General features: G+C 55.9%; 7 protein-coding genes across 7 annotated transcripts; 2 read left to right on the top strand and 5 right to left on the bottom strand.

Moving 5' to 3' along the window:
- Positions 1 to 428: 428 nt before the first annotated feature.
- On the top strand, positions 429 to 2,123 carry TRAVEDRAFT_166585 (eukaryotic rRNA processing). Its single transcript, XM_008039510.1, has 4 exons — positions 429 to 970; positions 1,021 to 1,151; positions 1,204 to 1,493; positions 1,549 to 2,123. The coding sequence occupies exons 1-4, from the start codon at positions 677 to 679 to the stop codon at positions 1,950 to 1,952; spliced, it is 1,119 nt and encodes a 372-aa protein (XP_008037701.1). The 5' UTR covers positions 429 to 676; the 3' UTR covers positions 1,953 to 2,123.
- Positions 2,124 to 2,137: 14 nt separating this feature from the next.
- TRAVEDRAFT_46585 (uncharacterized protein) lies at positions 2,138 to 4,322 on the bottom strand (the record flags this gene model as incomplete). Its single annotated transcript, XM_008039173.1, has 21 exons — positions 2,138 to 2,182; positions 2,245 to 2,310; positions 2,367 to 2,481; positions 2,538 to 2,562; positions 2,627 to 2,684; positions 2,736 to 2,763; positions 2,824 to 2,883; positions 2,943 to 3,046; positions 3,114 to 3,159; positions 3,221 to 3,236; positions 3,296 to 3,307; positions 3,365 to 3,389; positions 3,460 to 3,494; positions 3,546 to 3,571; positions 3,621 to 3,646; positions 3,710 to 3,727; positions 3,781 to 3,790; positions 3,850 to 3,948; positions 4,006 to 4,019; positions 4,077 to 4,155; positions 4,225 to 4,322. The coding sequence occupies 21 exons, from the start codon at positions 4,320 to 4,322 to the stop codon at positions 2,138 to 2,140; spliced, it is 1,005 nt and encodes a 334-aa protein (XP_008037364.1).
- Positions 4,323 to 4,822: 500 nt separating this feature from the next.
- On the bottom strand, positions 4,823 to 7,088 carry TRAVEDRAFT_46584 (uncharacterized protein; the record flags this gene model as incomplete). Its single annotated transcript, XM_008039172.1, has 21 exons — positions 4,823 to 4,867; positions 4,933 to 5,085; positions 5,154 to 5,283; positions 5,341 to 5,365; positions 5,438 to 5,498; positions 5,553 to 5,580; positions 5,633 to 5,692; positions 5,756 to 5,859; positions 5,912 to 5,957; positions 6,016 to 6,031; positions 6,094 to 6,105; positions 6,166 to 6,190; positions 6,240 to 6,274; positions 6,330 to 6,355; positions 6,409 to 6,434; positions 6,496 to 6,513; positions 6,564 to 6,573; positions 6,629 to 6,727; positions 6,781 to 6,794; positions 6,849 to 6,927; positions 6,991 to 7,088. The coding sequence occupies 21 exons, from the start codon at positions 7,086 to 7,088 to the stop codon at positions 4,823 to 4,825; spliced, it is 1,110 nt and encodes a 369-aa protein (XP_008037363.1).
- Positions 7,089 to 8,177: 1,089 nt separating this feature from the next.
- TRAVEDRAFT_58184 (uncharacterized protein) lies at positions 8,178 to 8,965 on the top strand (the record flags this gene model as incomplete). The annotated part of the gene is made up of 6 exons (XM_008039353.1): positions 8,178 to 8,342; positions 8,401 to 8,441; positions 8,499 to 8,523; positions 8,585 to 8,678; positions 8,734 to 8,842; positions 8,917 to 8,965. The coding sequence occupies 5 exons, from the start codon at positions 8,178 to 8,180 to the stop codon at positions 8,814 to 8,816; spliced, it is 408 nt and encodes a 135-aa protein (XP_008037544.1). The 3' UTR covers positions 8,817 to 8,842; positions 8,917 to 8,965.
- A 93-nt stretch (positions 8,966 to 9,058) lies between these two features.
- TRAVEDRAFT_36726 (uncharacterized protein) lies at positions 9,059 to 12,464 on the bottom strand (the record flags this gene model as incomplete). Its single annotated transcript, XM_008039087.1, has 7 exons — positions 9,059 to 9,204; positions 9,370 to 11,071; positions 11,129 to 11,407; positions 11,473 to 11,601; positions 11,658 to 11,892; positions 11,944 to 12,044; positions 12,105 to 12,464. The coding sequence occupies 7 exons, from the start codon at positions 12,462 to 12,464 to the stop codon at positions 9,059 to 9,061; spliced, it is 2,952 nt and encodes a 983-aa protein (XP_008037278.1).
- A 1,052-nt stretch (positions 12,465 to 13,516) lies between these two features.
- TRAVEDRAFT_122552 (uncharacterized protein) lies at positions 13,517 to 13,915 on the bottom strand (the record flags this gene model as incomplete). The annotated part of the gene is made up of 2 exons (XM_008039509.1): positions 13,517 to 13,680; positions 13,738 to 13,915. 2 exons carry the CDS (start codon positions 13,913 to 13,915, stop codon positions 13,517 to 13,519), a joined length of 342 nt encoding a protein of 113 aa, XP_008037700.1.
- Positions 13,916 to 15,029: 1,114 nt separating this feature from the next.
- On the bottom strand, positions 15,030 to 16,002 carry TRAVEDRAFT_46580 (uncharacterized protein; the record flags this gene model as incomplete). Its single annotated transcript, XM_008039171.1, has 3 exons — positions 15,030 to 15,499; positions 15,558 to 15,654; positions 15,730 to 16,002. The coding sequence occupies 3 exons, from the start codon at positions 16,000 to 16,002 to the stop codon at positions 15,030 to 15,032; spliced, it is 840 nt and encodes a 279-aa protein (XP_008037362.1).
- Positions 16,003 to 26,999: the final 10,997 nt, after the last annotated feature.

Below are 26,999 nucleotides of genomic sequence, written 5' to 3'. Positions count from 1 at the left end.
CCGGGTCTTGTACTTTTGTCGTCGTTCGGTTAGGCCTAGGCTTCTATGGTGGTAAGGACTGAGTACTGGATGGTTACACCCGGGGGAGCGCCGCCCGTCCCACCGTTGTGGCATTAAACCTCGCAGCGCTATACGTTTTCGCATGTTTTGCTCCTGGATCTCTGTCACAAGCATGTTGAGTAAGTTGACATATGTCTCATTTCTCACCTCATTACGGTACCGTTCTATACTTCGATGGTGGCAGGAAAGCTGTTCCCACCCAGCCCTCTGAAGGGCATGGCGGTCCGGTCCCGGGCAGTTCTGCGAGCGCACTCTCAAGGCACGTGGTCTTGAATTTCTCGAGCGCTTGTCCGCCTGGTACGCCGATCGCTCTTCCGCGAGCGTATTGACTTTTCCCTTCATTCCTTCTCTCACTCTCGCCAGTATGCCGTCTAAGCTCAAAGAGCGCAAGCAAACAGAAAAGCCGAAGTCTGCAAAGACTCAGAGCAAGGCTCCCGCGAAGCCCAGCAAGTTGCAGCAGCGAGCGGCAAAGTCCTCAGACGAATCCGAGGAGGTCGACGAGCTAGAGGGCGCAGAGGAGGTAGAAGGACAAGAAGATGGAAGTGAAGACGATGAGGAATTCAGCGGCGAGTCGGACGACGAAGATGACTCCGAGGAGGACGTGGACGAGGAGGGCATGGAGAAGCTCATGAACGCCTTGGGCGACGACGGCCTGGACGAGTTCGACGTGGAGCAGCTCCGCGCGCTCACCGGAGACGAGGATGAGGAGAGCGGGGAAGGAGAGGGGAGTGAGGACGAGGGTTCCGAAGAGGAAGGCTCGGATGTGGAAGAGCAAGAAGGCTCGGACGCGGAAGAAGACGATGAGGCGCAGTCTGAGAATGAGGATGCCATTCCTGTCGACGAGCTTTCCGACGAAGAAGAGCTGGACGAAGACGCGGAGACTCGCCAGAAGGTGGAAATTGATAACGGGGTACGGCCGCACGCTCGTTCATCTTTTCACGCATATTGACATTCGCTTAGATTGCCATGGAGCGCATCCGGAGTACCATTGCGCTCAGTCCTTCATTACCCTGGACGGAGACCCTCACAGTCACATACCCCGAGTCTATCAGCGTCGACGTTGACGACGATCTAAATCGCGAGCTCGCATTGTACGTCCGTTTCCTCGCGTCTTCACAAATTCTACTCACGCGTCTTCCTCAGCTACAAGCAAGCACTGCACGGCGCACAGACGGCGCGCACTCTTGCACAAAAACATAGCTTCCCCTTCACCCGCCCAACAGACTACTTCGCGGAAATGGTCAAGAACGACGCGCACATGGAGCGCATCCGGCAACGGCTGCTCGACGAGGGCGCGGGCATCAAGCGCTCCGAGGAGAAGCGCAAAGAGCGCGAGGGGAAGAAGTTCGGCAAGCAAGTCCAGATGGACAAGATCAAGGAGCGCCAGCAGAGCAAGAAGGAGATGGAGGAGCGTCTCAAGGGCCTCAAGCGGAGTAAGCTCCCCGCATCGCCCTCTCTGGGACATGATCTAACGAATTATTCGTGCAGAACGAAAAGGGGCGCTGGACGGCGCCAAGGAGGGCGACGGCGAAGACTTCGACGTCGCGGTCGAGGACGCGCTTGCCGACCGGCCGTCAAAACGCGCAAAGGGCGCGAACGACAAGCCCAGGCTCCCGCGCCAGGCGCGCGACCAAAAGTTCGGCTTCGGAGGCTCAGGCAAGCGGTCGAAGCAAAATACGAAGGAGTCCACGGACAGCTTCGTCGAGCGCGGTGGTTCGGGCGGCCGTGGTGGGAGGGGCGGCGCTAGGGGCGGTCGCGGGGGTCGTGGTGGCGGCCGTGGCGGTGGAGGTGGACGGGGCGGTAGGGGAGGCGGTGCGAGCGGCCGGGGCGCGAAGGGTCCTTCGAAGCGACCGGGCAAGGGTAGACGGGAAACCCAGCGGAGCAAGTCATAGTGATGGCTACCGTCTTCGCCTCTACTTCTGGGCTGCTTGCGACCTTACCCTTCTCGCATATTTGCGGTCCCCACAGGAAGAGTAGCCATCTCAAGCGTGGGCTGACATCATTACTGAGAACGATTACTATTGTATAGCTTCCCATGTTTTTGACATGCAAGATTCCGACTGCCGACTGAATCATCTCATCCCTTGAACGACGTGTCATTCCCTCCGCCGGTACTTGAGCCCTAGAAAGGAGCCAGTTAAGCACTTCTTCGCCTCGCTAATGCATGTGATCGTAGCGACATACCACTTTCGATGACCCCATGCTGCCCTGTTCGTACACGGATGACCATGCGTGCGCGAATTGTAGTGTCTGACAACGCGCCATCGTCAGTCTCTGCCATTGGCGAGGCCAGAATAGAGACATACTGCGTTCTGATGGTCACCGCTCCGTTTATTCTGACTGACGGTAGGCAAGCTGAGCTCCGTGCCATCGGCGTCGCTCTTCATCATCATGTCCCGCAGATGAGTGCGACTGTTAAGCCTGTTATCACGCGGTTAAGCTGAACCATACAGTGCAGAGTTCAGGGATGCACCTACGTTGCAAGCATCGAATTGCTATATACTGTACAGGGTTGAGTATGAGATTCGCCGTATAACGGCATTATTCGAATACAAATGAGGCGTACCTTTGCTCAACGCATTGTGGAACGCGAGCCAAACGAGAGTGTGTGGCCAAATGAATTTCTGCAAGTTCGCTCAGCGACATCTTCTCCCCACTCTGCGCTGGGTACTCACGGTGAGGAGAGTCAACACCTGCAATGCGCTACGACGATCACAATCGGCTCCTTTAGCACGCCGTGTGGTTTGATGTTGAACTACCTACGCTGCAATGGCGCCCCTGTGAACGCTGAAGAGAATGATTCTGTTGAGCATGCGATGGGTCCTGCGCATCGCGAAGACGTTAGCATAGTCCCTTCGGGGTGCGCTCCAAGGCAGACGCACCGACGCCGGATATATGTCTTCTCGCTTGCGAGGTACCAACACAAGACGGCTGTGATCGATATGTCGACCACCATACCGAAGACCCAGTTGGCGATACGGGCATTCTGCGATGTTGTTTCGTCAGCTCGCTCACCCATACAGGCGTGGAGACAAGGAATATGGCACACGCACGAGGACTTGTGGGGTCTGGACGTCATTCCAGGCAGTGTGCTTGAATCTGCGTCGTAGCGGGGTGAGATAGATACGGTAGGACTGCTGATGGGTCTTTCAAAACATACTCTCGAGCGACGATTGCTAGTCCGAGAGTAACTGCATCAGTCATCTGCACGCTATTCTGAAACGCGAGTGCTTACCAACTATAAGACCTGCAAGTATACAAGACGTCTATATCGCTAGCCGTGCCTTGAGAGAAGGCCACTCACCAAAAGATACGAAGGCAAGGATACCCTAGTATACTCCAAACATTTAGCTTTCCCACTCAACTGCCGTACTGGTGCATACTACCAGGCTGACGTACCATTAGCAGGGGAATATACCATGCTTTGGGGCGAACTGGATGCACGCTCGTCAGGGACATGAGGCGGCGCATGCGTACGTACTCACGTTGGTATATCCGCATTACGAAGAAGCTATTGAGAATCAGCAAGTCGGCTTAGACGCATGTACCGGGCTACCCACATCTGCACCATCAACACGACTATGTACTACGAGGATACCGTGTAAGCACCTTATACTAGGAACTCATAGAAGGTAGAACTGAAGCTCACGGTGAAGAGAAGTTCGACCTGCCCGAAGTTCAGAATATTAATTAGAAGCGACCCAGAGTCTCCCGACATACCTGTCCGCTCCTGACAACATTTCAAGTTGTCAGTATTCATTGATGTCCGATGAACGGGGGCAGACGTACCAGACTTGCGACAACAGCGCAGTAGGGTTATTGTAGTTGTCGATCAGGTAGTAATAGACCATATGTGCGTCCAGCACTATCGTAACGGTGTCTAGAACCCTACGCGAGAATAAATATAGGTCGCTGAGAGAACGTATGGATGGCGGTTGCCCGCACCATATGATAGCGACCTATGGAGAGCGCATTTCAACAAATTGCCTAAGAGTAATGGAGAATGCTATACAAACCGCTGTTTTCAGTCTCCACGGGTCCTTCGGGAACCTCTCATAGTAGTAGAGCGTTTGCAGCACAGTGATGCCATATAACCTAGCGAGAATGCCATAGTCCCTTAGTAGTGATTCACAATTGGAAAGATAAAGAGGACAACAAACGTACGCTGAAACTATGATAGTCGAGAGGAGCAGTACACCGAAGGAGTCCGGAAGGGCCATGCCAGTGGGAGGGGCTCCAGCGAACGAGACCGGGTCTGCCATAGTGCAAGTCAGTGCGGCAAAGGGAGCCAGCTTACTCGGGCGGCTTCAGGTATATCTACTAGTATTCCGGCTTCCGAACCATCATTCGAAGTTTGACGGAGCTGACTCGCAACCCTGAGAAACATTGAGCAAGCCGGGAGTTAACGCAACGCGGTCGTTTGCGCAGCTTCGTGAGAGAGTGCTTGCCCACTCTCCGACATATAGTACCATGTACTGGTGGTACACCGTAAACGATGTTATTCAAGGCACGACCTTTGAGTGGGTCGAGTTTCGTATGATGACTTCATGTCCGTTGGCCTTGCAGTCAAAGAGGCAAGTATATGCGGGGTGCGAAGTCCGCTACTGCGCACCAGATCTGGCGCGCCTCGAACATCTACATCAGTCAGAGCCGAGATATACTTATCACGACAGTGATAGTCGAACATATGAGCATGGGGTACGCCCCTCTGGCCTCTTCCGAGTCGTCACTGTACACATACGTCGATCGGCAGAAAGAGTGCTTATACTTCAGCAAATACATCGGGTCGCGCGTCGTGGACCACACCCTGATGATAAAAAGAGAAAGTGAGTTGAGTCCGCATCTCCGTATCGCCCGAACGTCGCAACGCACCAGCTTCTCCCCTGGCTCGAACGTCGGGCTGTCCGGGTCACCCGCGGCTTCCTTCATCGCGTAGCGATATCTCTCAGCGTCCGCAGTCTCTGTGCTGTCACTGGCAGTGTTCCACTCCAGCGTGGACGTCTGTGCGCGCGCAAACTCCAGCGTCTGGGGGCAACGTGCCATCCGCATAATCAGCACCTGTCATGAACGCGAACTGAGGTCGGAGGACGTACTGCGACCTGAGCATCATGTGGGCCCCCAGGCTTGCCACCCGGGGCATTGCGCCTGATCGTTGGAAGTGTCAATTCGGTACCGCCTGCATCACTGTCCATCATGCCGCGGAGAGCGGTGCGGCTGTTGAGCCTGTAGGTTATGCGGATCAGTGGCGGCGCAACTTCGAAGAAGGGAGGAAGTGCGCACGTTGCGAGCATCGAATTTGCGTACACTGTGCCGCAATTGACGAAACGCATGATCAGTGCCTTGGGCGATGAGAGATCATGAGTAATGAAACGCGCACCTTTGGAGAGCACATTGTGGAAAGCCAGCCAGACTAAGTTTTCCGGGGAATAGATGAACTTCTGCAGCGACGCTGAGCGACGTCCCGCGTGCATGTGACGGTGAAGTCTACTTACGGTCAAGAGCGTCATAATCTGTACCACGCTGGAAGAAGCGGCTCAGCATAAGTTGCGCGATATGGAAGCCGACGACCTACGCTGCGATGGCACCCCTGTTCACGCTGAAGACAATGATCTTGTTGATCAGGCGGTGTGTCCTTGATCCCAAAAACGCGCGTCAGTCTCTCTCTCCCGGCTCTGGAGGTGTGCCTTGAACGTACTTGCGCCGTACGTAGACCTTCTCGCTGGAGAGGTACCAGCACAGAACGGTGGTGATGGCTATGTCGACGATCATACCGAGGACCCAGTTGGCTACGAGCGGATCCTATGCATGTGGCTTGCACCCGCTTAATCTGAAAGACAAGGAAAACACGTACGTTGACTTGCGAGGTCTGCAGATTACCCCAGTTGGCCTTCTGGAACCTACAGGAAGAGCGGTTGGGGTCAGATGCAATCCGAATGATCTCCGTGACTGGCTTACACTGCGACCACGATCGCTGTGAGACGAGCGATGGCGTGTCAGGGCTTCAATATACTGCGAGAAGACTATGCCGCATACCTATGACCAAGGCTAGAACGTGCGATGCGTTAATTTCATGCACTTTGTAATAGAGCACGATGAGAAACTGACCATAGGATGCGAGCGCGAGGACGCCCTGTTCTCGAGGTTTAGCTATAGAAGACATTACGAATGGCCTCACTTACCATCGGCAAGGGAATGTACCAGGCATATGGTCGAACTGGCGATGCTCTACGTCAAGGACGCTTACCTTATAGACGGGTACGGATACTTACGTTGGTAGATGCGTACGATGAAGAAACTGTCCATGTCGGTAATCAATAACAGACGGAGAGAAAGATGTCAAGAACTCACGCCTGAACCATCACTACTACTGTGTACTGTCAAACACATGACAGCGTGAGTGATCGATGTGTGCCACTATGCCACTGAAGCACTCACGGTAACGATCACTTCCACCTATCCCAGCTTCAGAATGATGCCAGGGTTACGATAGTATTGCAACATACCTGTGCACTCCTGAACTCGATGGTGAGAAATTACTTCTCTTTATATTACGAAGGGAGCGACGCACCATACTTGAACTGCCAGAGCAGGAGGGTTGTTGTAGTTGGCGATAAGGTAGAAATACACGGCGTGAGTGTCGAGGACTATCGTGACGGTGTCTAGCACCCTGCGCGATAGATGAGCGACGTCCGAATACGGTCCGAGTACGTCCTGGCGTACCATATGATAGCAACCTAGGTGTGCAAAAATTGAGTAGCCGCTACTGAACGGTGAAAAAACAGACGAACCGCAGATTTCAGCAACCAGTGGTCCTTAGGAAACCTGTCGTAGTAGTACAATGTCTGGAGTACAGTAACGCCATATAACCTAGATGGAGGACGGGTGTTAGTATCGCAAGCGAGGAAAGGGCCGCAAGCGTAAATCGCTTACGCGGAGACTATGATGGTCGAGATGAGCATCACACCGTACGAGTCGCCGAGCTGCAGGGCGGCCTGGGGAGCATCAGCGAACGGGGGAGGACCTGCCATGGTTCCGGTGAGTGCAGCAGTAAGCAGGAACTCGAGGAGGAGGCGGACATAAGTACGATTGAAACGTGTGCTTCTATAATCAAGAATCCGACCGCGCTTAAGGGGAAACCGGTCCACGTTACTTGGGAAGGACGCCGAGTTGCGGAGATCTGCACATTGCAACCGTCTGCGCACTAGGTTATGTCACAGGTTGACGGATGCTTTTGGAGAGCACCATTTACGGACAAGATCTCCCACCGTGTAGACCTGTGGGGATAAGGCTTCCGGTGTATTCTTACCTTGTAGCTAGCCTGCAGAGCCCGCAGCTGAACCCTGGTATCGCTGCCTCAAAGGACAGGACTGTCTCCAATTCGACACGAAACCTGTGGCTGACTGTTCACTGAGATCTGTCAACGCTGGGCGTGTCTAAGCGGGCTCGGAGCGCTCTGATAGGTTTTCAGGCGGATTCCAACCAGAGTAGCGGATGGTTCAACGCGTTCGCGAGCCGCACTGCCAAATGTGCCTAGCAAGGCGAATCACATCAGTACATGCTTGTCAGAAAGTTGATGAATAGATGGAACTGGAGGACGCGACGACCAGCCCACCAGTAGCCAAGTGCTGCCATGCGAACGATGTGTGCACGTTCTCAGGAGAGCGATATTTGCATGATTGCATGCCGTGATTCTACCCATCAAGGACTCCTGGATGCCGTGTCCTATATGCTGCTCAGCCACGGATTGGCTCGACATAGCATCCGTAGCATCGCCGCATCCGGTCGCTTAAGATCATCCAAGCTAGAACTCAAAATTGAAGAAGATGCCGCAGACCCGGAGCGCCAGAGAATAGCATGAGAATGTGGTGGTGCAGAAGAAAGAGACAAATATTGATATTCTGGACTTCAAAGCTTCACCAGTGACCACCTTCCCAAAAGCGTCCACATGTCAAGCGGATATTCCCACGCGCTCCCGCCTTCGGCGACGTTCTGGCTCGCTTGCTCGTCGTTGCATTTTGTCCACTGATCACAACCTCGGCAGTCTCTGACGTCCACACCTGCGCCTCTGTCGTCTTCAATAGCCCACAACGCCGTTCACATCGTCCCCCTTGCTCGTCATGTCTGCTGTCCCGACACCATCGTCATCTAGCGGGTACGCTTCTCCCGCACCTTCGTCCAACAGCCCTGCCCCGCCGAAACCTAACGCGCCTCCCAAACCCAAACCGCTCAATGTGTTCTCTAACGACGGTTCATTCCTAGAGCGCTTTCAGCGTTTGAAGAAGGTACGGACGACTCGAGAGGGATGCTAACAGTCGTTGAATATTACGGCCCATCTTGTAGGAGGAGGATGAGAAGAAGAAGCAGGAAGATACTCTGCGACAGTGCGTCACGATCAAATCTACTCACCGTATTGTGCTCACAGAGACGGTTCCCTCAAGGAAACGGGAGTTTGACAGTCGTTTCGTGAGTCCCGTCCTCTGGTTAGTAGTCTCGCACCACCTGGGCTCACGTACATTTATCGCAGAAAAAGCGGGGCAAGCGTCCTTCTCCTGACGCGTCGAGCTCAAATGATACCACAGAGAATCCCGCCAAGAAGGCTAAAGTTGACGAGCCACTCAGTAAGTGCTACGCGTTCATACAACCTCTGGATTTGCGGTGCTAAATCTTCAGCAGACCAGTACCAGAAAGAACTTCAGAACTACGCAGACAAGAGTCTGAAGGAGCATGGTACTGGTGTGAGGCCGCTCGTCAAATGAATAGCTCTCTTGTGTCTTGACCCACTGTATGTGCGTGATTTCTGTTCGTACCTCTCTGCCTTGCTAGCGAACACTGGTGCTAACGTCTCAGACACTCAGTTTTATCGTTACTTTGTCATACTCGTCTTTGATGTTATCTCGCTACCGCTACAACACGTCCGGATCCACAATACATAGTGCTAAGTAATACAGTAAGGGGTATACCGTCTCAATCGCCCACACTCACACCCGTTTGATGAAGGCTACGCTACCGCCTCCTCCTCTTGACTATCGAGGCATCGCAAGCGAGGGATGACGAGACCCGGACGCAGCCCGCGTGCGAGGCCTTGCTTAAACTCCTCCACTTGACGCTGCACCCGCGCCAAGTGCTCGTCACCCATGACTTCATCTTGCGAAGGCAGTCGCGACGGCGCAGTCCACGCCCGTTCCTGCCTCTTCGGCCTCGGCTTGCTCACATGTACGCCAACATCGCTCATACTCGCCGCTGCGCTGCTGCTGTCGACGTTCTCCAGCCCATCCTTCGCGCTCGCACGCTGTGCCCGTTGTTGGTCGCGCTTGAGCTTCTCCCAGAAGGCCGGGTCGACGCGGTGCGGCACAGCCTGGGCGAGCTTCTCGGCGATGCGCAGGCGCTCCGCGCGCAGTTCCTCTTTGCTCTTCCGCGTCGCCCCACCCCCGACCGTAGTTGTTGCAGACACCTCCTTCTTGACCACTGGACGAGCGGGTGCAGAGGCGGCCGCCGAGGCCGCGTCGAAGTCACTCGCGTGCGCGGGGGTGGGGAAAGCCCCCAGCCTCCGACGACGATCGGATCGAGGAGACGTCGCTAGTGTGGGACGCTCGAAGCTCAGAACTCTCTCGGCCTGCATCGGTGCTGCGACGGACACAGCAGCCGTAGCGCCGTCTTCCGTTCGCCGCCTTTTGGGGACGGGGGCCGCTTCTTGGTCGTCGCGCGCCCGCGGACTGCGCCTCTTGCTGCTGCTGTGGAGGTTCCGGAGGTCGATGAGGGGCACCGCAGCGTCGTCCGTGCTACCGTCACGTCTTCGGCGTGCCTGGTCTATTTTATGACGCGGGGTCGCTGCGAATGCGGGTGCGAGTTGGGGCGCGGGGGGGCTTCGCGGGCGTTGCGCACGGTCTGCGACGGTGGGGGAGCTGTCGACATGGCGCCGCCTCCGGGTTTCGGGGGTGGGCATCTGCGGCATCTTGTCCTTCCGTCGAATCGTCATCGGCTCGAGCGGCGACCGGAGCAGCCTTGCGTTTTGGGGCGTGCTCGACGAGCTGTCCTCCTCGCATGGTTCCTCGTGGGCTGTGATGTTGCGGTGTTTAGGGGTGGATGGGTCGTACGAGATAGACAGTGGCGATGAAGACTGTAGCCAGTGCGAGAGGTCCTGTGACCCGCGACTCGACTTTGGCGTGAGTGGCATGTGGCTAGGAAGGCGAACAGGTTGCTCGTCGGGTCGACGCGACGGCCCCGCGATTGGTTCCTCCATAGTCTCGGGAAGCGGGGACGAACTTCTGTCGGGATTGACATGAGCTGGGATGTCTGCGTCTCCTCCCCAGAGCAAGTGCGCCGTAAGCGCGTGAGCGTCTTCATCCCCGTCGTCATCTGTGTCAGAGTCCAGGACAGGCGATTGCAGCCGCTTTGGAACCACGAAGCGTGCCATCGCCGCCTTCGTCTCGGCGGCGCTCGCACGGCCCTGGAAGGTGGGCACTGATGGCGCCGGGATGGGTACAATGTCGGAAAAGGTAGGTGCAGGTTGAAGAGCTTCGCGGCGGAACGTCGTGGGGCGGATCTCCCTGGCCGTACGAGAGGCTGGACGGCGGTACGTCCCGTCGAGAATTTGGTCAACGACCCGCCGGTAGTGCGGCGGCAGGAACTCCTGCATGACGAGGAGTTTCTTGCGCATGCGGCCGCTGTCGGCCCATTTCTCTGCGAGCTCACGGGCACCTTCGCCTTCCAGGTTCTTGAATGCGACGTCCTCATTGGCATCGGCCTCCTGTATTAGGGAAGACTCGATCTCGTCTAGGGCCACCGTCGGGCGATCGACCGCATGCGACGTACAAAACGCATCGAGGGAACGCCCACTGGTAGGTGAGCTCGTCTCTTCAGCTAGACAACCTGCGAACATCGCCTTCAAGCACGCCGCGTCGAGGCCCTTCAGAGCGGGATCTAGGGTGTTAGGCTCGACGCGGCGCGGCTTGAAGAGCGAGACGAACGCTCGCAATTCAGGGAGAGGAGAATGGCGCGCGATGGGGACCAACTATATGCGCTTCGGTCAGCCTTCACGGACCACCCGGTACAGATATGCAGCACGTACCAGGACGTTCACCCGTTCGCCCCTCGCTAGCTGTGATCTGGTCTGCTTGTGATACTGGTCCCACCCGGCCGTGCTCATGTTGACGGGGTTGACGTAGACAACATGGTGTCCGCTCGGCGTGTGGGACTCTCGGCCGTTCACCCGTACGTGTTCGCAGCGGTCGAATCGCTCGCATGCGTGAAAGCGCGTCGACGACCCGTCCTTGGTGATGATGGACGTCAGGAACGGATCGCCGGTCGTATGCGAGTATAAACCATGCTTGTAGCGGTCAACGTGAATCTGCACCGAGTAGGGATTACTGTCATTAAGCGAAACATTGCTTGAGAGGAAGATGTGGCTCGTACCTGGGCACCGAACGCGCGCGCGACCGCTTTGTATATATCCTCGTACCCCAGCGTCCACGCGTTAATGAAAAACCGTGTTGTCTCGGGGTATAGTGCCATGAGTTCGGTTAGACCACCCGCTGCGTCTGCCTATATGCGCGAGAGGTGAGAAGGGGGATGACTACACGATCCGGGACACGGCGTACCTTGTTTGGTACATCGTATGTATTCAGTAGGCATGCGGTGTCGAGGTAGATAGCCTCTAGCTTCGGCAGTACTGTTGAGCGGGATGAATTCCTGTGATTCGATAATGGCGAGGCGCTTGAGGTGTCCAGATATCGTTGGATGTATGGATTGTGGCGAAGAGAATTCAGGAACCAGGGTTCCGCCCTCAGGTCGCCTGTATGTAACACTGCACCCTTGTCGCCTTCTACGAGGAACCTGGCACATAGCATGAGCCTACGCCTTCGCTCTCTGCATAGGGGGACGTACATGACCGCTCCTAGACAGTGGTTGGCATCTAACAGCGTGATTGTAACTGCTTGACCATCGTTGAGACGAAACTCCTCTGGGGCGTGTAGTGGAGTGGCACGCTATATGAACGGACGGTGAGTTCGCCTTGGCCATATTTTCAGTTGCGGACAGGGACTCACCAGTAGGTCTCGCGAACCCGCACGATTCAGGCTTCCGTCCTCCATCCGCTGGGGGTCTATTTTCAAGTGAGCATAAGACCTCACATTCTGCGCCCGAAGGTCCATGTCGCGCAGAGCGCGCTCGGCGTAGACCTCGTGCCGAAGCAACATTTCTTTGGCGTCGTGCGAGCATACCACCGTCTGCCCGAACGAGCGCGCTGCTAGCCCGTTTAGATGATCCGTGTGGGTGTGCGTAAGGAGGTACAAGCCGACAGCAGGGGTTTGGCTCTCATTCGTGGAGGAGGAGGATGGTGTAGAAAAGTCGTCGACGCGGATAGGATACGGGGGGATGAAGGCGTTATATGGTGTCCCTGTGGGCATGACGGAGGTGGCGCAGCTCTGAAAAGCGTTTGTACGGTGAGTGTCGGCGAGGTCAAAGGTTGAATGTTGAAGATGGGGAGCGGTTGCGCAGGGGGATTGTGTAGGCGGAGAAAATGGTCTTGCACAAGGTGGTGAAGTGGTGAAGTTGAGGCACGCTCTCAGATCGCTGCATATATGCGTCGCAGGTTAGCCACACAAGTCGAGGCGCTATTCATGCAGTCTGGCGAGGATGGTGGGGGGAGGGACAATGGTTGCAGGTCTCTCGCTGGGCTTGCTACTGGCTTGAAGCTTGGTCCCGGAAGAACGGTATGTCCCGCTGTGTCTTGAATGTGGCGTCACCGGGATATTGATGCCCTCTTGAGTCTTCCAGCTTCACGGCCGCAAACAACTCATCAATTAAAACAGGGATGGGCTACACGCTTGGAAACGCCCTCTAGCTGGCGGGAATGCGCTGCGGGGAGATGGTGGGAGGTGGGAAGAGAGCGGAGGCGATGGTCCCAGCCACAAGGCACCCGCGCCGGCGCCGGCGCCTGTGAGCGTGAGATGACGGCAGCACGCCAGCGTCACACATCAGGTGGTAGCCGACCAATCAGAAGACGCGCTGTGACTCGTCGTGTTCAATCGGGCAAACAGGATCAAGGCCCGGGCGAGTTGTTCCTTCGTCGCGCGCTCTCAAGCTTCTCAGACCTCCCTCGCTGAGCAGGTACCGTTTGTAGGTACATAATATTCGGCAAAATACCGCATGAACACTTGTCGAGCAGTAGCCAAGGATCAAATATTGAAGAGTTATATAGAGCATAGGATTAGGCATTGTACCCTCGCGGGAGCGTGCTAGTGATGACCGGTGACCAGTCTGCGTGCCACCGGCGGCGTAAAGCCTCGGGTCATCAGGGAGCCGCACTGCACTGCGCGAACTCCTTCAACGAGGCTGATGGGACACTGATTTTATATCGGCATCAGTAGGTGAAGACGGCGGCGTTTAGGAAGTTTGAACCATACGAACTGACTGAGACACGGCAGAACTTCCTCGAGGTGCACCGGACTGCCCTAGCTCAAGCACGGTAGTTGAGCGTGACGTGGCAGCTCGAGCAGCCGGCGTTGTTGGTCCCGTAGCTCCCGCAGGTGTTGCTGCAGTGGCCCAGGATCGTGTTCGCAGTGTCGATAATGACCTGTCCGGACACGGGCTGCTGCCCCGCGCCGTTAGTCGCGTAGATCACTAACGCACACATAGTATCAGCGGCGTGCTCGGAAGGGGGCAGTCGGGTCAACGTACTGTAGCAGCTACCGGTGGAGAACTGAGCCTGGTCGGTGTACGTGGCGCCGGCGTTGACGGTCGCGATCGCCTTCTGACAGTCGCCGCGGATGTTGACGTCGCCGCAGAGCCCGCTGCCCTTGCAGTTGTTACCGTAGAGAGCGGCGCGATCGAAGTTGGTGGAGTTCGAAGAAGGCATAGCGAGGGCGGGGGCGGCCGCGGCGACGAAAGCGGTGAGGACAGCGAAGAAGTGCATGTTTACTGAGTAGACTGGGCGTGAATATGCAAGGGGGGTAGCTGATGAACTGACCTTTTGCGGCGTCGACCTCCAGCTTTTATACATGGCTTGGACGCCTTTTCTGAAGAGAGGTTTGCCAAACGCGAGCTTCCTCGGTTCGAGGATGACCTGCTGAGACTGCTGCCAGCTTGTGACCGAGTGGGACCGTCGTCGCTTCACCGACCAGTGCAAGACGCCTAATGTGGATCAGCTATTGCATATTCGGAGCTCTGAGCTGTGTTCAGCGAGGGCGCGAGCGAACAGGGTGGTGGTCAGGTTGGGTTGAAGTTCAAAGTACTGTCGTCGATATGGTCAGCATTGGTAAATTCAGCATATGGAACTACACTCACGCATAGGGTCCATTGTGTTTGCACTCGCCTCTCCATAGAATCTGATGTAGGAGACGTCCTCGCTTCACCTGAAAAGTATCAGCGAGAAGAACATGCTCGTAATGCCCGCCGGCCTCGTCGCGTAAATGGCGCACGCATGCGGCGGATCATCGTGAAGAAGCTCCGACTCCACACGGAAGTAGATCTACTAGTCGCCAATCCTGAAATATGCGTCAACTTTCCCCGCGAGAGAACAGGTGGCACGGACGCCAGGCCACTCGGGGTATGTTACCGAATTAGTCGACGAAGTCGATGGGCGCATCAACCGAGTATGGAGCATCTCCGGAGAGAGATACATACTCCAATGCTAGGAAGGCAATGCCGCCTCTCGTATGAGCGAAGCGAGCTGGAGAAGCCATTATTTCAAAGGTCGTACGTCCACGCTTGCGCCGCACGGGGTCGCCGATGATCAGCTGCGCCTATGCGTGACCGGACAGGAAGCTAAACTGACCCAACTGACCCCAACGGTGTGGTTCTTGGCGTAAAATGTGGTGCTCCGCGCAGCATTGGGATATGGAGGTACCAAGCTCGTGAGCGCAAGCGTTACGCACAACAAGCAGAGTCTCCTAAGAAGCTCCAGGTTGAATGAGGGTTTGAAGTGCGGTGAGTAGGAACTCACAATTATTATATACATTCTTGAAGCGGCGTCATGACGAGGGCATCATCTGTATATGACCGTCAAGCACTCCGAAAGGCACTCCCCGATCGTCTTTGAAGCGCAACACGTCCACCATGCTCGGTATCGCATTAGCGATGTGCTCGAAGCACTCGTCTCCGGGCCCGTCACGTAACAGCTCCACCTCCATCCGCTCTAGCTTGGGATAGAGCGAACGCGGCTCAGGCAGGTCCGCGCGTTCCTCCTCGCCGAAAAGGGCTTTGCAGCCCCAGTGGGCAAGGTCTCCGTCCCAGGCATATGTGATGCGGAACGTGAGCCTGCGGAGGGTGGCGGTCGGATACGGCACCTGGCGATGTCGGGTGGCAAGCGCAAGGAAATACGGTGGATTCGGGAGGGTGCGGCCAGTGCGCCGCATATACGCATGCCACGTCGTGTTCAGGATGACGATAGTCACATCTTGTAGCGCGGGAAAGCAGTACCATAGGAAGCTAGGGGTAGAGTCTACATATCGACAAAAGCATCAGTCATGACAGATGAATACGAGAATCCTGTCGCTTACATGCGTCTGCAAGCTCGCGGCATGCAATTTGCAGCGTTGTCACCGTTGATCCAAACAGTCGCCCTGGGATGAACCGCCTTGTGGAAAGAGGATATCCCTGTTGGACGTACGATCAGGTTCGTAACACTGCTCGCAAGAGGTACGAGAACTATTCAACGTATACACCACTCACGTAGAGACGTAGATGGGTGAGTTTTGTGAATATTTCCGCCTTATGCTCGCGAGCGAAGGCATGCATCTGCCTGATAGATGGCACGTCGACGGGGCCGGTCTGTACGTCGCAATCTTGCACGATCAGACGGGAAAGCTCCGGGCATGACCATACGAGATCGAAGAAGTCGCAAACGGAGTCAAAGGTGCAACGATCAAGGGAGAGCTCCGTGAGGGCGGCGAAGAACGGTGTCCGCATGCGGTGGAAGATCGGCGGATACGCGGAGAACTGCATAGATCTGGCAGTGAACAAGCGCAGGTCTGGGAATGGTGTGTTGAACAGATCGTGGATTCCCACTGGGAGTTCTGTGTAGAGCAGATGTACCGACGAGAGACTGGTTGAGAATCGCGAGGAGGTGTCTGAGAGTATGGTTGCGACGAACGCTGCAAACGAATCGTCGTTTGCCAGAATAGCATGCTGCCATAACAGGAACTCGGCGCGTTTTCTCCATGTTCGACACGTCAGCGCGCATGCGCGGAGAGTACGCTGGCGAAGTCGAAACTGATAGTAGAACGAAGGTCGTGCTAGAGGGGCGCTGTGGGCGAAATTCGGAGGGTCTGACTCGCACAGAGCGTCAAGTACAGCCTCCCAGATTTCTGTAGGAACTGGAGGAGTTGGCGGCATATATGTTTCTCCCAACCCGCGCAAACTCAGGGTCGGTCACAATGCTTGTTATACACTGTACTAAAAATCAGACGGTCAGCAAACATATGTTTCGTTAAAGCTTCATCTCGCGAAAATACGGGTGTGTATTACTGACCTTGCCAAAGTATACTCACCTGTTCGCCAAGGTTTGCAAGATCTAGATCAATTGGGACAACTCGGATTGCGCGCCTGAGATGTCAACTGGGAATTGTGACTATCCCGTCGGGAGTCGTCGTACAGTGAGAGGAGGTAGGGTTAGTGGACGGGTGGCGTTGCCCCGAACTTGCTGTGATCAAGCTACACTCCCACGGGCCACGAGGCACACACCTGGGGTCACGGTGTGCGAGCGCCCGTGAAGCTTGAACTTGAAGTTCTTGCAAGACCCCTTCAGCTCCAAACGGTTGTCCTCATACAACGTCGGCGTCGCCATACACCAACTCACAAAGTGCAATCAAGATTAATTACTCTTGCGCGGTCTGGTAGATACAATATATGCTAGCATATGTTTCCTCCGAGACTCATAGCACTTACATGTATGAGCTCGTCGATCTCATCAGCCACCAAGACGGCACTCGGAGCGAAGGCACAACGTACAGGTCATGGAACTTCAGGAAACAAAGCTATATAAGTACTCAGAAATGAAAATAAGGATGTACATAAATTTACGAGTACTCCAAGTTGTATGTGGTCTCGATGAGAAAGCGACTCGAGCCTCCTTGAACTCTCCGTCTCGAATCGAGCTCTCTTCGAGAATGGCGGCGGGGCCTCGTCCAACATCTTGTGCTTATGGCTGGCCCACGAAGTTGACGTCCCGGTCGGCACGGATCTCTTGCAGGTTCTCCGGAATCACTTCAGAGATCTCCTGTGGAAAGTCGTCGACCGGGCGGCCGGTGCAGAAGTACGTCTTTTTGTTTGAGGGAGAGGCGAAGTGGGCGTTCACATGGCGTCGCATGTCGACCGTCCAATCCGCCATCGGCTGTACGAAGTTGCAGTGGTGCTTCCCCACAGGAGATACAAGGACGAGCTCGCTGACGGCGTTGAGGGCGGCCTGGGAGGTTGGCGAGTGCGGGATGATGCCCGTGAGATGGTCTTCTCGGCGGGGTTGTTCTCTTTTGCCGTAGACCTGCGAGTGTTACGGATGGGGCCAGAAGCACTCAGTGCGTAGTGGGTGTCGTAGACGATAATCCGGGCAGCGCAGTGGGTGCAATGCACGAGGCCACAGGAAGAAAGCTCAGACCAGAGCAGTAGTGGGCGCCGGATAAAGTCGGTATATTGTGTAGGAAGTCGAGGGAAATTTAAAGAGATGGACGGGAGAGGGCTAGGACTTAAAGGAGTAGATGAGCGTGGAAGAATGTGCGGCAAAGAGCAGGGATGGGCCGTATGGAGAGACGCCCTCGAGGCCATGTATTGTGATGATGTTTTCGAAGAGAGAGCGGGGCCGAATTCAGGGCCACGCCGCGAGGCTGGGATGACGGCGAAACGATGGGGAGCGCTTTCTGGGCCAGGCTGTTCGTGGGGAGAGGGGGTGCCTGCAGAGAGTCCCCGAGTGGCACGGCTTCGGTGTGCGCGATTGAGTGTATTTGGTGTAATAAACCGGGCGGCAAATCGAGGTCTACGTTGTCGGGAAACGTGGATATTGGCTCCGGGTGGCTGAATGGGCATTAGACATGAACTATGCAAGTGGAAGCGTACATACCTAGGCTCTGTATCCAGCACCACCATCCCCATATGACGGTCATTTCAATCCGGTCGAGCCAATCGCGGAAATGGGCCCTGACGTGCCTGACAAATTTCTGGCTGCGACCGCTGTGCGAGTAAGGCGCAGTTCTCGCAGTCCATCGAGCCTGTTGTGGGATCTATGGTTGGGGCTTGGTGGAACCGGTCGTGTATCTGGACGAGCGGACCTTGAGAGAAGTCGCTGCGGAGAGAATCATCCGGTTGCGACGCTGGGAGTGGTGCGCGCAAGTGGGAAAAGATGGGCTCGGCCGGGTTGAGCCCCCAAGACGTCGACAGTGAGGTAGGAAGGACAGTTGGAGGAGGGGGGTCGAAGGTCGCCACCGCAGGACTCGAGTGCCGCCATAGATGAGATGCGTCCTCTACATCGTCCAAGGAGGAGAGAGTGGGGGGCGAGAACGTAGACGGCGCAGAAAACAGAACCATGCCCTAAGGGATGGGCACGGAGAGTCAAAGGCGCAGAGCGCATCCTCCAAAAACCTCCGCATCGTCGGTCAGGAAGGGGTCCAGCCCGGGTAGCACTTCCAGCTCTGGGAGAGGCGCGGGGGTCGCGGGGACGATAGCGTGAGCCCGACCGTGAGCGCAGCAGAAACGAAGACGGGGCTGAAGACGCCAAATCGTCAGCATTACTTGGTTGATAGCAAATGTACAACAAGAGAACGTACATGCTAGCGCTGCATATGGGGCCGGCAATCTGATAGAGTAGGATTATGTGGCGGAGATGAGCAGGCGGCGGCGGGCGCGGCCAATCCATGTTCTTGGGCTAGGATAAGTCGATGCTCGGGATGTGAGACGACAGAGAGTGTGTTGCTCGGGAGATGGGAAGAGGGTTCACGGTGTGGGGATGGGGGAATTTCTGAGGCCGTTCTGAGGGGGGTTATATACCTTTCGCGACAATGACGGTCCCCGCGCGTGCCAGGGAAAACAAGTCTGCTAGCACACGGAACTACGTTTCAGGGGCTCTATTGTGGAGGAAAAATACGATGCATGAGCGTCGTTTGCCATTTGCCGGACGCGTCATGGCGTGATACATAACTGCTTGCTCAAAGCAGAGCCCATCTAAGGTCTGAATGATGGACAATGATGCGGGCGTGGCCTCGCCGAGATAGAAGTCCCAACGATCGGCGACCAAAGGCTAGTCAAGCCATCAATGCAACGAGAGGCTCATACCAAGCTCACGCATTGGTGGCGCAATTTGTGTGCACAAGCATTTCCCTAGGGGGGAACGGGGCTCAGGGGTAATACATTAATATCCCGAGTCAAGCGCAGCGATGTAGTCTATAAGAGGAGTGTCGTGGTGAGCGAGGGTGAAGTTGTGTACAGAGGCATACACACGGGATACATCGAGGGCAAATGCAGTTCCGCACGAGCGACCTAACTCTGTTCCGGTCTGTGACATTGGCATTACTCGACGGACGTGCTCCGAGATGCCACATGGAGGATGAGTGGAGGTGGTGAGAGTAAATTGCTGGCGAAGCGTGGAGATCGCGACAGTTCCAGCGCTTATAAGGTCCTCCGAGATCTTCGGAGAGGCCACCGTGCCCATCGGACTACAGTGCAGGAACTTGAACACTGCTTACTCCGTCGTTACCGTGCTGCCGCCTGCTACAGTGCAACACGACCGAAACGTGGACGAGTCTCTCGCCAAATTGCAAGAGCATGGCTGCGACGTTGTTTGGCAACAGTCCCCAAAAGACCAGAAATCAATATCATTCGTAAGGTGCACTAGATATTTATAATTAGTACTTGACCAATATTGAACCCAGTTGCTATCGGACGAAGTGTTTCGGAGCTTTCAGGCAACTTGGAACCTGTGGCTGGTACATGATATATACAACACATAAAGTCCCCAAGTAAGATACCATGATAGAAAGCCCGTTGCAGAGTCTCGTCCGCTCACCGGTCCCCTATGACGATACCTTCCAACCATGGGACATTCGCATCGCCAAACCCAAAGCACGAATCATCCCCCGGGCGCGAGAGAGAATGTAGGTGCCTCGCCAGTGCGTCCCGGCGTGCAAACAGGCGGCCGCAGCCGCCCACCATGTCCATCCCGTGATACCGCCGCGCTGTCTTGCCTAGCTCGTTGTCGGGCTCTTCGAGCAGGGCCCGTACTGTATCCGCCTGGTGTCCCGGGATTGCGAGATGCTCTATAGGTACACCGAGGCACACCCATCCGGGCCTGGCTCTTGGGTGGAAGTGGGATGCGAGGTGCTTCCTGAAGTCCGTGTAGCGACCGATACGCACTCGGTGGCCGCAGTACTCGCATTCCATGTCACTAGCGCCTTCCACTGCAGGAAGTCGGTAAGGCCGGGTGGATATTTGTACGAATCGAGAGATATCCCGGCCACAGGAAGAAAGCTCAGACCGAAGCAGTAGTGGGCGCTGGATAAAGACGGTAAATTGTGTAGGAAGTCGAGTGAAATTTGAGGAGATGGACGGGAGAGGGATCGGACGTAAAGGAGTAGATGAGGCCGTGGAAGAATGTGCGGCAAAGAGCAGGGATGAACCGTATGGAGGGAAGCTCTCCGCGGAGGATCCGCGCTCGTCCTCGAGGCCATATACCGTGATGATGTTTTCGAAGAGCGGGGTCGAATTCAGGGCCACACCGCGAGATTGGGATGACAGCGGGACGATGGGGAGCGCATCCTGGGTTAGGCCGTTCCTAGGGAGAGGGCGTGCCTGCAGAGAGTCCCCGAGTGGCACCGGCGCCGCTTCAATGTGCGTGGACGAGTGAGGGTGAGAGAGACGAGGAGGTGAATCAAGGTATACGTTCTTGGGAAATGTGGATGTTGGCTGCTGGTGGCTGGATGGGCATTAGACATGAAATATGCGAGTAGAAGCGTACATACCTAAGCTCTGTATCCGGCACCGAGATCCCCATGTCGGGACTCGCACCTTGATAGAATGGAGGCACATCCGACGCCCACTGCAATATATCTTCCGACGGCATGATAACTTGCTCTGCAGGCCGGCCAAGACCCACGGTGGGATGGTCGTCAGCATTCGCCGAGGAGGCCACAGGTGCATCCGGTGCGCTCAAATCTGGGTCGAACGGAGTGGACATCTGCATATGATGGACTGAAGCTTGAGCTGAGTCGGCGCGCGAGAACAAAGGGGTGCGATGGAGGGCGTGCGCAGTGGATGGTGGAAACATCTTCGCGCTCACCGCCAGTTTTTGTATCGTCGCTGACTACCGAGCGCATCCTGCGGCTCTTTGCTGAGTGCCACCGGTCCCGTCCACGCTGATCGCCACAGCGCGGAGTTCCCTCCGCATGTCAGCCTCAAGGCAACCATGATGCGCCGTGGGTTCGACAGAAGCCGCCCGATGGGATCCCAGATATGTGCGGCCGTGCGGCCATGCTTACCGGGACCCACACAAGTTACACGCTCCTTTGCACATAAGCAGTCGTTCGGGACCAGGCAGAGCCTCAGAGGAGCCCCCGTGGAAACTTGATACGACAGTGTACATCATGTCGGTGCCACCGTCTATCTCGGGCTTGCTTTGTCGGATCCGGGCGCGAGCACTTCGGGGGCTCGTGAGTAATCGCCTGAAGAAGATTTTTGTGAGATTCCATCTTGTGTAGTGCCGCAGCTGACGCGTACACATCACTAGCAAGACAAGACATCCAAGGGTAGCCGTAGGACAATGGAACGAAGCAGAGACTTTGCAGAATGAGGCATAAAACACCGCGCCGACTGGTCTGGACTCAGTGACTGGTCAGAGGAGAAAGTGCTTGGCAAAAGCATCGCGGAAGGTTCGGGCGCCGTGGCAGGCCCTGCTGCCACTCCGCTTTTCCCGGAGTGAGCGTGCTGACCGGAGTCCGGACCGCGAAAGGACTTACTGCCTGTCGACGTCATTGCAGCAAAGCTCATGGCGGCGAACAATGCCAGAACGGGCCGCCGAGGTCTGCGCTCTGCAGTCCAAATTTGCAGCGAGATACGGTAGGAAGCCTGATATTGAGGCAGTCACAAAACCATGGTCGACAAATACAGTCATGCTAACAAGTAGGGTAGAGACGCAACAGCAACGGTGTCGCCAGGATAAGTAGTAACTAGTAAGTACCGATTCCAACCGGTTACCCGTCCGACGCGTTGACATGTTCGAATCCGACGAAGACCCAATGCAGAAAGCGTGTACGTTAAGAGCCAAAATAGCCATCATCATCGGGCCACAGTCCGCCGAATTGCGTGCAGGATAGATCCGACACACAGCGACGCTCCTGGAGATGTTTCCTGAGAGAGTCCGCCCGGCCGAACTCCTTCCCGCACCCGCCCACGTAGTTCTCGCCTCCAACAGTTCGTATGACGTCTAGACCCTTCGGAAGCGCAGCGAATACTTCTTGCGGAAAGCGGTGGGCGGCACATCCGACACAGCGATACACCGACCTCCCCGGGGCCGCCGGGAAGTGAGCGTCCAGGTGCCGGGTCATGTCGACTCGCCGATGCCAGTTCGCCTGTACGAAGTCACAGATGTGATCTGGCAGAGGACACGCGAGGACGACTTTACCGTCCGCGTTGGGACGGGGCCTGGGCATTGCGGGTCGTGGAACGACCCCCGTGAGCTTCACGATATGCCCTCGACGCCTAAACCGGCTTGCGGGGTGGGTAGAGAACACAGACGCGGAAGAGGGAGGGGAGAAGGGAGGAGGATGCGCGGGTGCGATGTGACTCGCAGGAAGGGAGCTGGCGGCCGAGGACGTCGTCGTAGACGTCCCGCTTGAGGGCCACCTGGCAAACAACTCCAGTTGTGCGTGACGAGATCGGGATGGGCTGCGTGCCATGATGACGGGCACGCCAAGACTAAAAAAGACGGGTCAGAACTTGTACGATGCTGAGCTGTATGGCCAGGATGTACGCACAAATCGTCGGCAAGGCCGTGTCCAGGCGACGGTCCTCTGCCTGCGAGTCTGGGAGTAGCACTGCTGCCATACCCATCCTCGGCGGTCAGTCGAGACCTGAGGCGAAGCAAATCTTCGGCCATGCATATGTCTTGATCAGCGGGGGGATACGCGAGCTCTTTGGATGCCATGGATGCGATGGCAGAGAGTTGTTCAGGGGGCACGCGTGTGGTAGATGGATGGGCGGAGCAGGAGCTGGGAGGACGCGGTCTTCGGGATATGCGATGACTGGGAGAGAAATGAGATGTAAGGGGAAGATGAATAGGACGATGAGGGCATATCTCCTTTTTATACTCTCCCAGACCGCGAGTGTGCGTCGGTAGCATTGGTCGCAGTGTGGCCCAGTAGCCGCAGTAAGAAGGGGAGGGCGCCAAAGAGTCCTTTGTTCGCTGCCAATATCAAATTCCGGGCCGTCGGATAGAAGGAACGTTGACAAAGAGGAGTGGCGGTCGTATCTTGGGCTTCGAGAGCCTCGTGTTCGTCACTTCGTGTCGTGATGGCAGGTTTTGATCCCAGCTTCGGCCACACTGGCAACTGTTCTGTGTCACCGTGCACGAACTGTACCACACAACAGCAGAAACGACGCAGTGCAGAGCGCAGTTTCTCCTATGGTAAATGACTCTATCATAGCCCACGGTATTGCATGAAGTCGACGATGTGGGCGGTTTCAGAGTGATGGTACCGGTTGTTGCGTGCATCGGTACTCACCTATTCCAATTAAGGTTTGGTTAGACGCCGGATCAACCGGTAGCCTCGTGTACTCAGAGTGACAAAGGAAACTCAATATGTTTGCGAGTGGCACACCTCTTGCGACCCGGGGGTTTCACGTGTCACGAATTGCACAAGCCACGCGCCGTTTCAGCGCGGCTCTAGGAGCTTGCCACGCGCTATACAGACGTACTTCGGTGGAAATAAACGCCAGGTCAATTCGGAACTTGAACGTTACGGCCTCGACTTATGTTCGTTGTATACAGAAGTACTTATTGCCAGCGGCGAATCAGACAGCTCATTTAATCGGACTCGACACGAGGGGTGATGTGTGTAGTGTAGAATGAATTGTAAGATTTACACTAGCGTGGCCCGGCTTCGACTACTACCCCGTAATTACCGCCCCATCCTGAACTAGAAGTCAATAACAAAATGAAGTCTATTAGAAGAACGAAGTGAAAATCATATAATTCCAAGCCTTCAGGCCTTCAGGCAGAAGCACCGCCGAAATCACTGTCTACACGGGCACAGTAATCCATGGACAAGCAGTCGCCCCTATTGAGATGCCTCCACAAAGCGTCCCTCCTTGAAAACACCTTCCCGCACCCACCCACGTGATCGACACCGTCACCCACGTATCTACCGGACCACCGGGACGGCAGTGCCAGCAAGCCTGCGATAGAGAACATGTGGACGGGACGACCAACGCAACGGAACGGGCATGAGTCGGGGAAGTGTGCGCGCAAATGCCGTTCCATCTCGACTCGCGGCCTCGCGTCCGTCGACACAAAGCCGCAGTTCTGGACAGGGCACACGGGTACGACCTCGCCCGCCGCGTCCAGGCCAGGCTTGAGGAGTGGCGAGTGGGGAATCGGCCCGGTGCCCGTGAGGATGCGGATACGCCTTCTAGTAGCCCGTTGGAGGTGGGGCAGAGAGGGAGGGTCTGGGGGAGTACCCGCATGCGGGGACGGGGCTCGAGGAGCAGGAGGGTGGGGGGATAGTCGCAAAGCCCCGATCTCATTGGCGAGACTGCAAGGAGCCAGTCAGATATGGTTTCCTGCAGAGCATCATCAGAATGTACGCACCGCTCATCCACAGCTTGGTCGTGCTCTGGTGTAGACATGATGGGCAGGGTGGAGTGCGGGACCCTGATGGGGTACGAGGGCGGCAGAGTGGACGGGTCGTGGGGGAGATGTGAGCACGCAACGTTATCATATATTGAGGCTGAAGCGGCCGTCCATCGAGTGGCACAAGTCGTGATCACGGCCGCTAATGGATAGGTAGACCGAGAGAATCCTTTGTGGGTTGCCAGGAACAGAGCCTAGATGAGTGGAGAGCTCGAACGTTCCGGCTACCAGCCTTAGACGTACTGCAGCTGCTCGACGGCCCGGGTGGCACAAAGCAATGTCCTAGTCGTCCGGCTGTAGGTGGAGCTGTGCCTAAAGTATGGGTCTGGATCAGCGACGCAAGGTGTTTGGCGGATGTTCCATATAGAACTACTCACCGCTCGTGTCGGGGAAATGCCTAAACTCGTCATGTTTGTGCGGCCGCGTGCATCCACAAACGAAGCCGAGTTCGTCAGTGCTATGTCCCCACCCGACCAGAACAACTGATCAGATGCATGTCCTCAACGCTTGACGTGCATTGTCGCACTATCTCGTATCGATCGGACTCATTAGCCGAAGGGGGATAAATAGTCGACGTGCGCGGGGGGAAGAGGAGCGCACCTCCCACTCCGGCTGCGCTCGACACGGAGTGGCACATCTCCTACTTTCTGCACCCGAGTGGCACCTCTCGGCCGATCGATGTTTCCCCGGATTTGCGATAATGGAGGGTGAAACCCGCCGTTCAGATGCGCGCAGCGACGTCGTCCAGCTCAGTGCGGGCCGAATACGCAAGTACTATCATTGTCGGCTGACATCGGATGCCGCGCGTCTGTCTGTCAGGCCGTTCTTCTGCATGTAAGACGTATAGATTTGATGGGCCCGGGCTGCTTTCAGGTAGATCTCGATGAGACGTGAGGCCCTGAGGGTGCAGCTAGTGACTTACACGCGTGATGTAGCGTCGAAAGCCCTAGAAGCTGTAGCACCTAGACCCTTTCCAACTTTCTGATGTCCGTTGTAAGTCTGTTAGAAAGAGGGCGAGACTGCCAAACGAAGGCAGCCCGCAAGCCTCAAGGACTTTCGACCGCGATCTCTATCAGTGTTCACGATATTGTTGGCCGGTGGCACTTGGATGACAACAGCAGCCTTCGGCGGCCATCAAATACGACTGCACCCGAGCCGTCCGCATCCCAGGAGGCACGGCTCGTAAATGCGAGTATTGTAGATTCGTGCTCCCTAGACCAGCAGATGAAACGTCGACTTGCAGCGTGCCGCGAGCCCAGAATGTCATTCTGGGGGGGTTTTCAGCCATACGCGACCAGAGGCGAGATCCAAGTCTTATCAGAGATCTGGACACTTCCTGAGATCTGAGAGTTGGCCAGGACTCGCGGTCGGGCGCATGTACAGAGAGTGCCCGGGCAAGCAAACGGGAGAGAAAATATGGCGCGCACGCGTCACGGAGGTCTGTAGTGCTGATTAACACTACGACCGCACATTGTGACTGTGCATGTGGAGGGGAAAGACAGCGAGATTCTGACGTCCGACCTTGAAGAAGAACTGTCGGAAGATTGAACTTACTAGGTGGTGTATTTGGGCTGCTAGCGAGACGCTACGCACAAAATCGCAAGAGGAGGCGGAACTGTTTAAGAAACAGAAACATAGCGTTGTTAAAAGCAAGAAAGCGTGGTGGTACGAAGAAGAGGAGGATCGAGTACGAATTCGACGCGCCGTCGAGCGCGCGATACTAGTGCGATACTGAACGCCTCGGAAAGCGCCGGAAAGCAGGCGCTCGACGGTTGCCCGTTGGCCAATTCGCGACCGCACCCGGTCTCTAACCCAGCTGAATAGCGCGACCGGTCTCAAATGCACCCCAGAGCCGTGGCGTGACCTAATAGCCGATGAATAAATGCGACGATCCGAAGATCATAGAGGTAACGTCAGTGCAACGTAGGGACTCAGGCAAGCTTGATATGCTTAGGTCACCCGGCAGACCCGGCGCAAAAGGGGGAAATATATTGCGTGAAAATAGTAACTATCCTGGCGGAATCTTCCGACTGAAGCCGCTACACTCCCTCGAAGATGTCAATTCATGTCCAGCATTGATATTTTCCTGAACGAAGTGTCCCACAAATAATACACG

The sequence above is a fragment of the Trametes versicolor genome, assembly GCF_000271585.1.
Source record: "Trametes versicolor FP-101664 SS1 unplaced genomic scaffold TRAVEscaffold_5, whole genome shotgun sequence".
Classification (NCBI taxonomy): Eukaryota; Fungi; Basidiomycota; class Agaricomycetes; order Polyporales; family Polyporaceae; genus Trametes; species Trametes versicolor.
The sequence above is the reverse complement of the archived record's forward strand: the minus strand, read 5'-3'. Positions and strand labels throughout refer to the sequence as shown.

What these genes read in the sequence shown, in the direction of transcription:
- TRAVEDRAFT_166585 (XM_008039510.1), top strand. Translation starts at nt 677, where the DNA reads ATGGAGAAGCTCATGAACGCCTTGGGCGACGACGGCCTGGACGAGTTC. An exon ending in AGGTGGAAATTGATAACGGG is followed by an intron (nt 971 to 1,020) that starts GTACGGCCGCAC and finishes ACATTCGCTTAG; the next exon opens with ATTGCCATGGAGCGCATCCG. An exon ending in TCTCAAGGGCCTCAAGCGGA is followed by an intron (nt 1,494 to 1,548) that starts GTAAGCTCCCCG and finishes TTATTCGTGCAG; the next exon opens with AACGAAAAGGGGCGCTGGAC.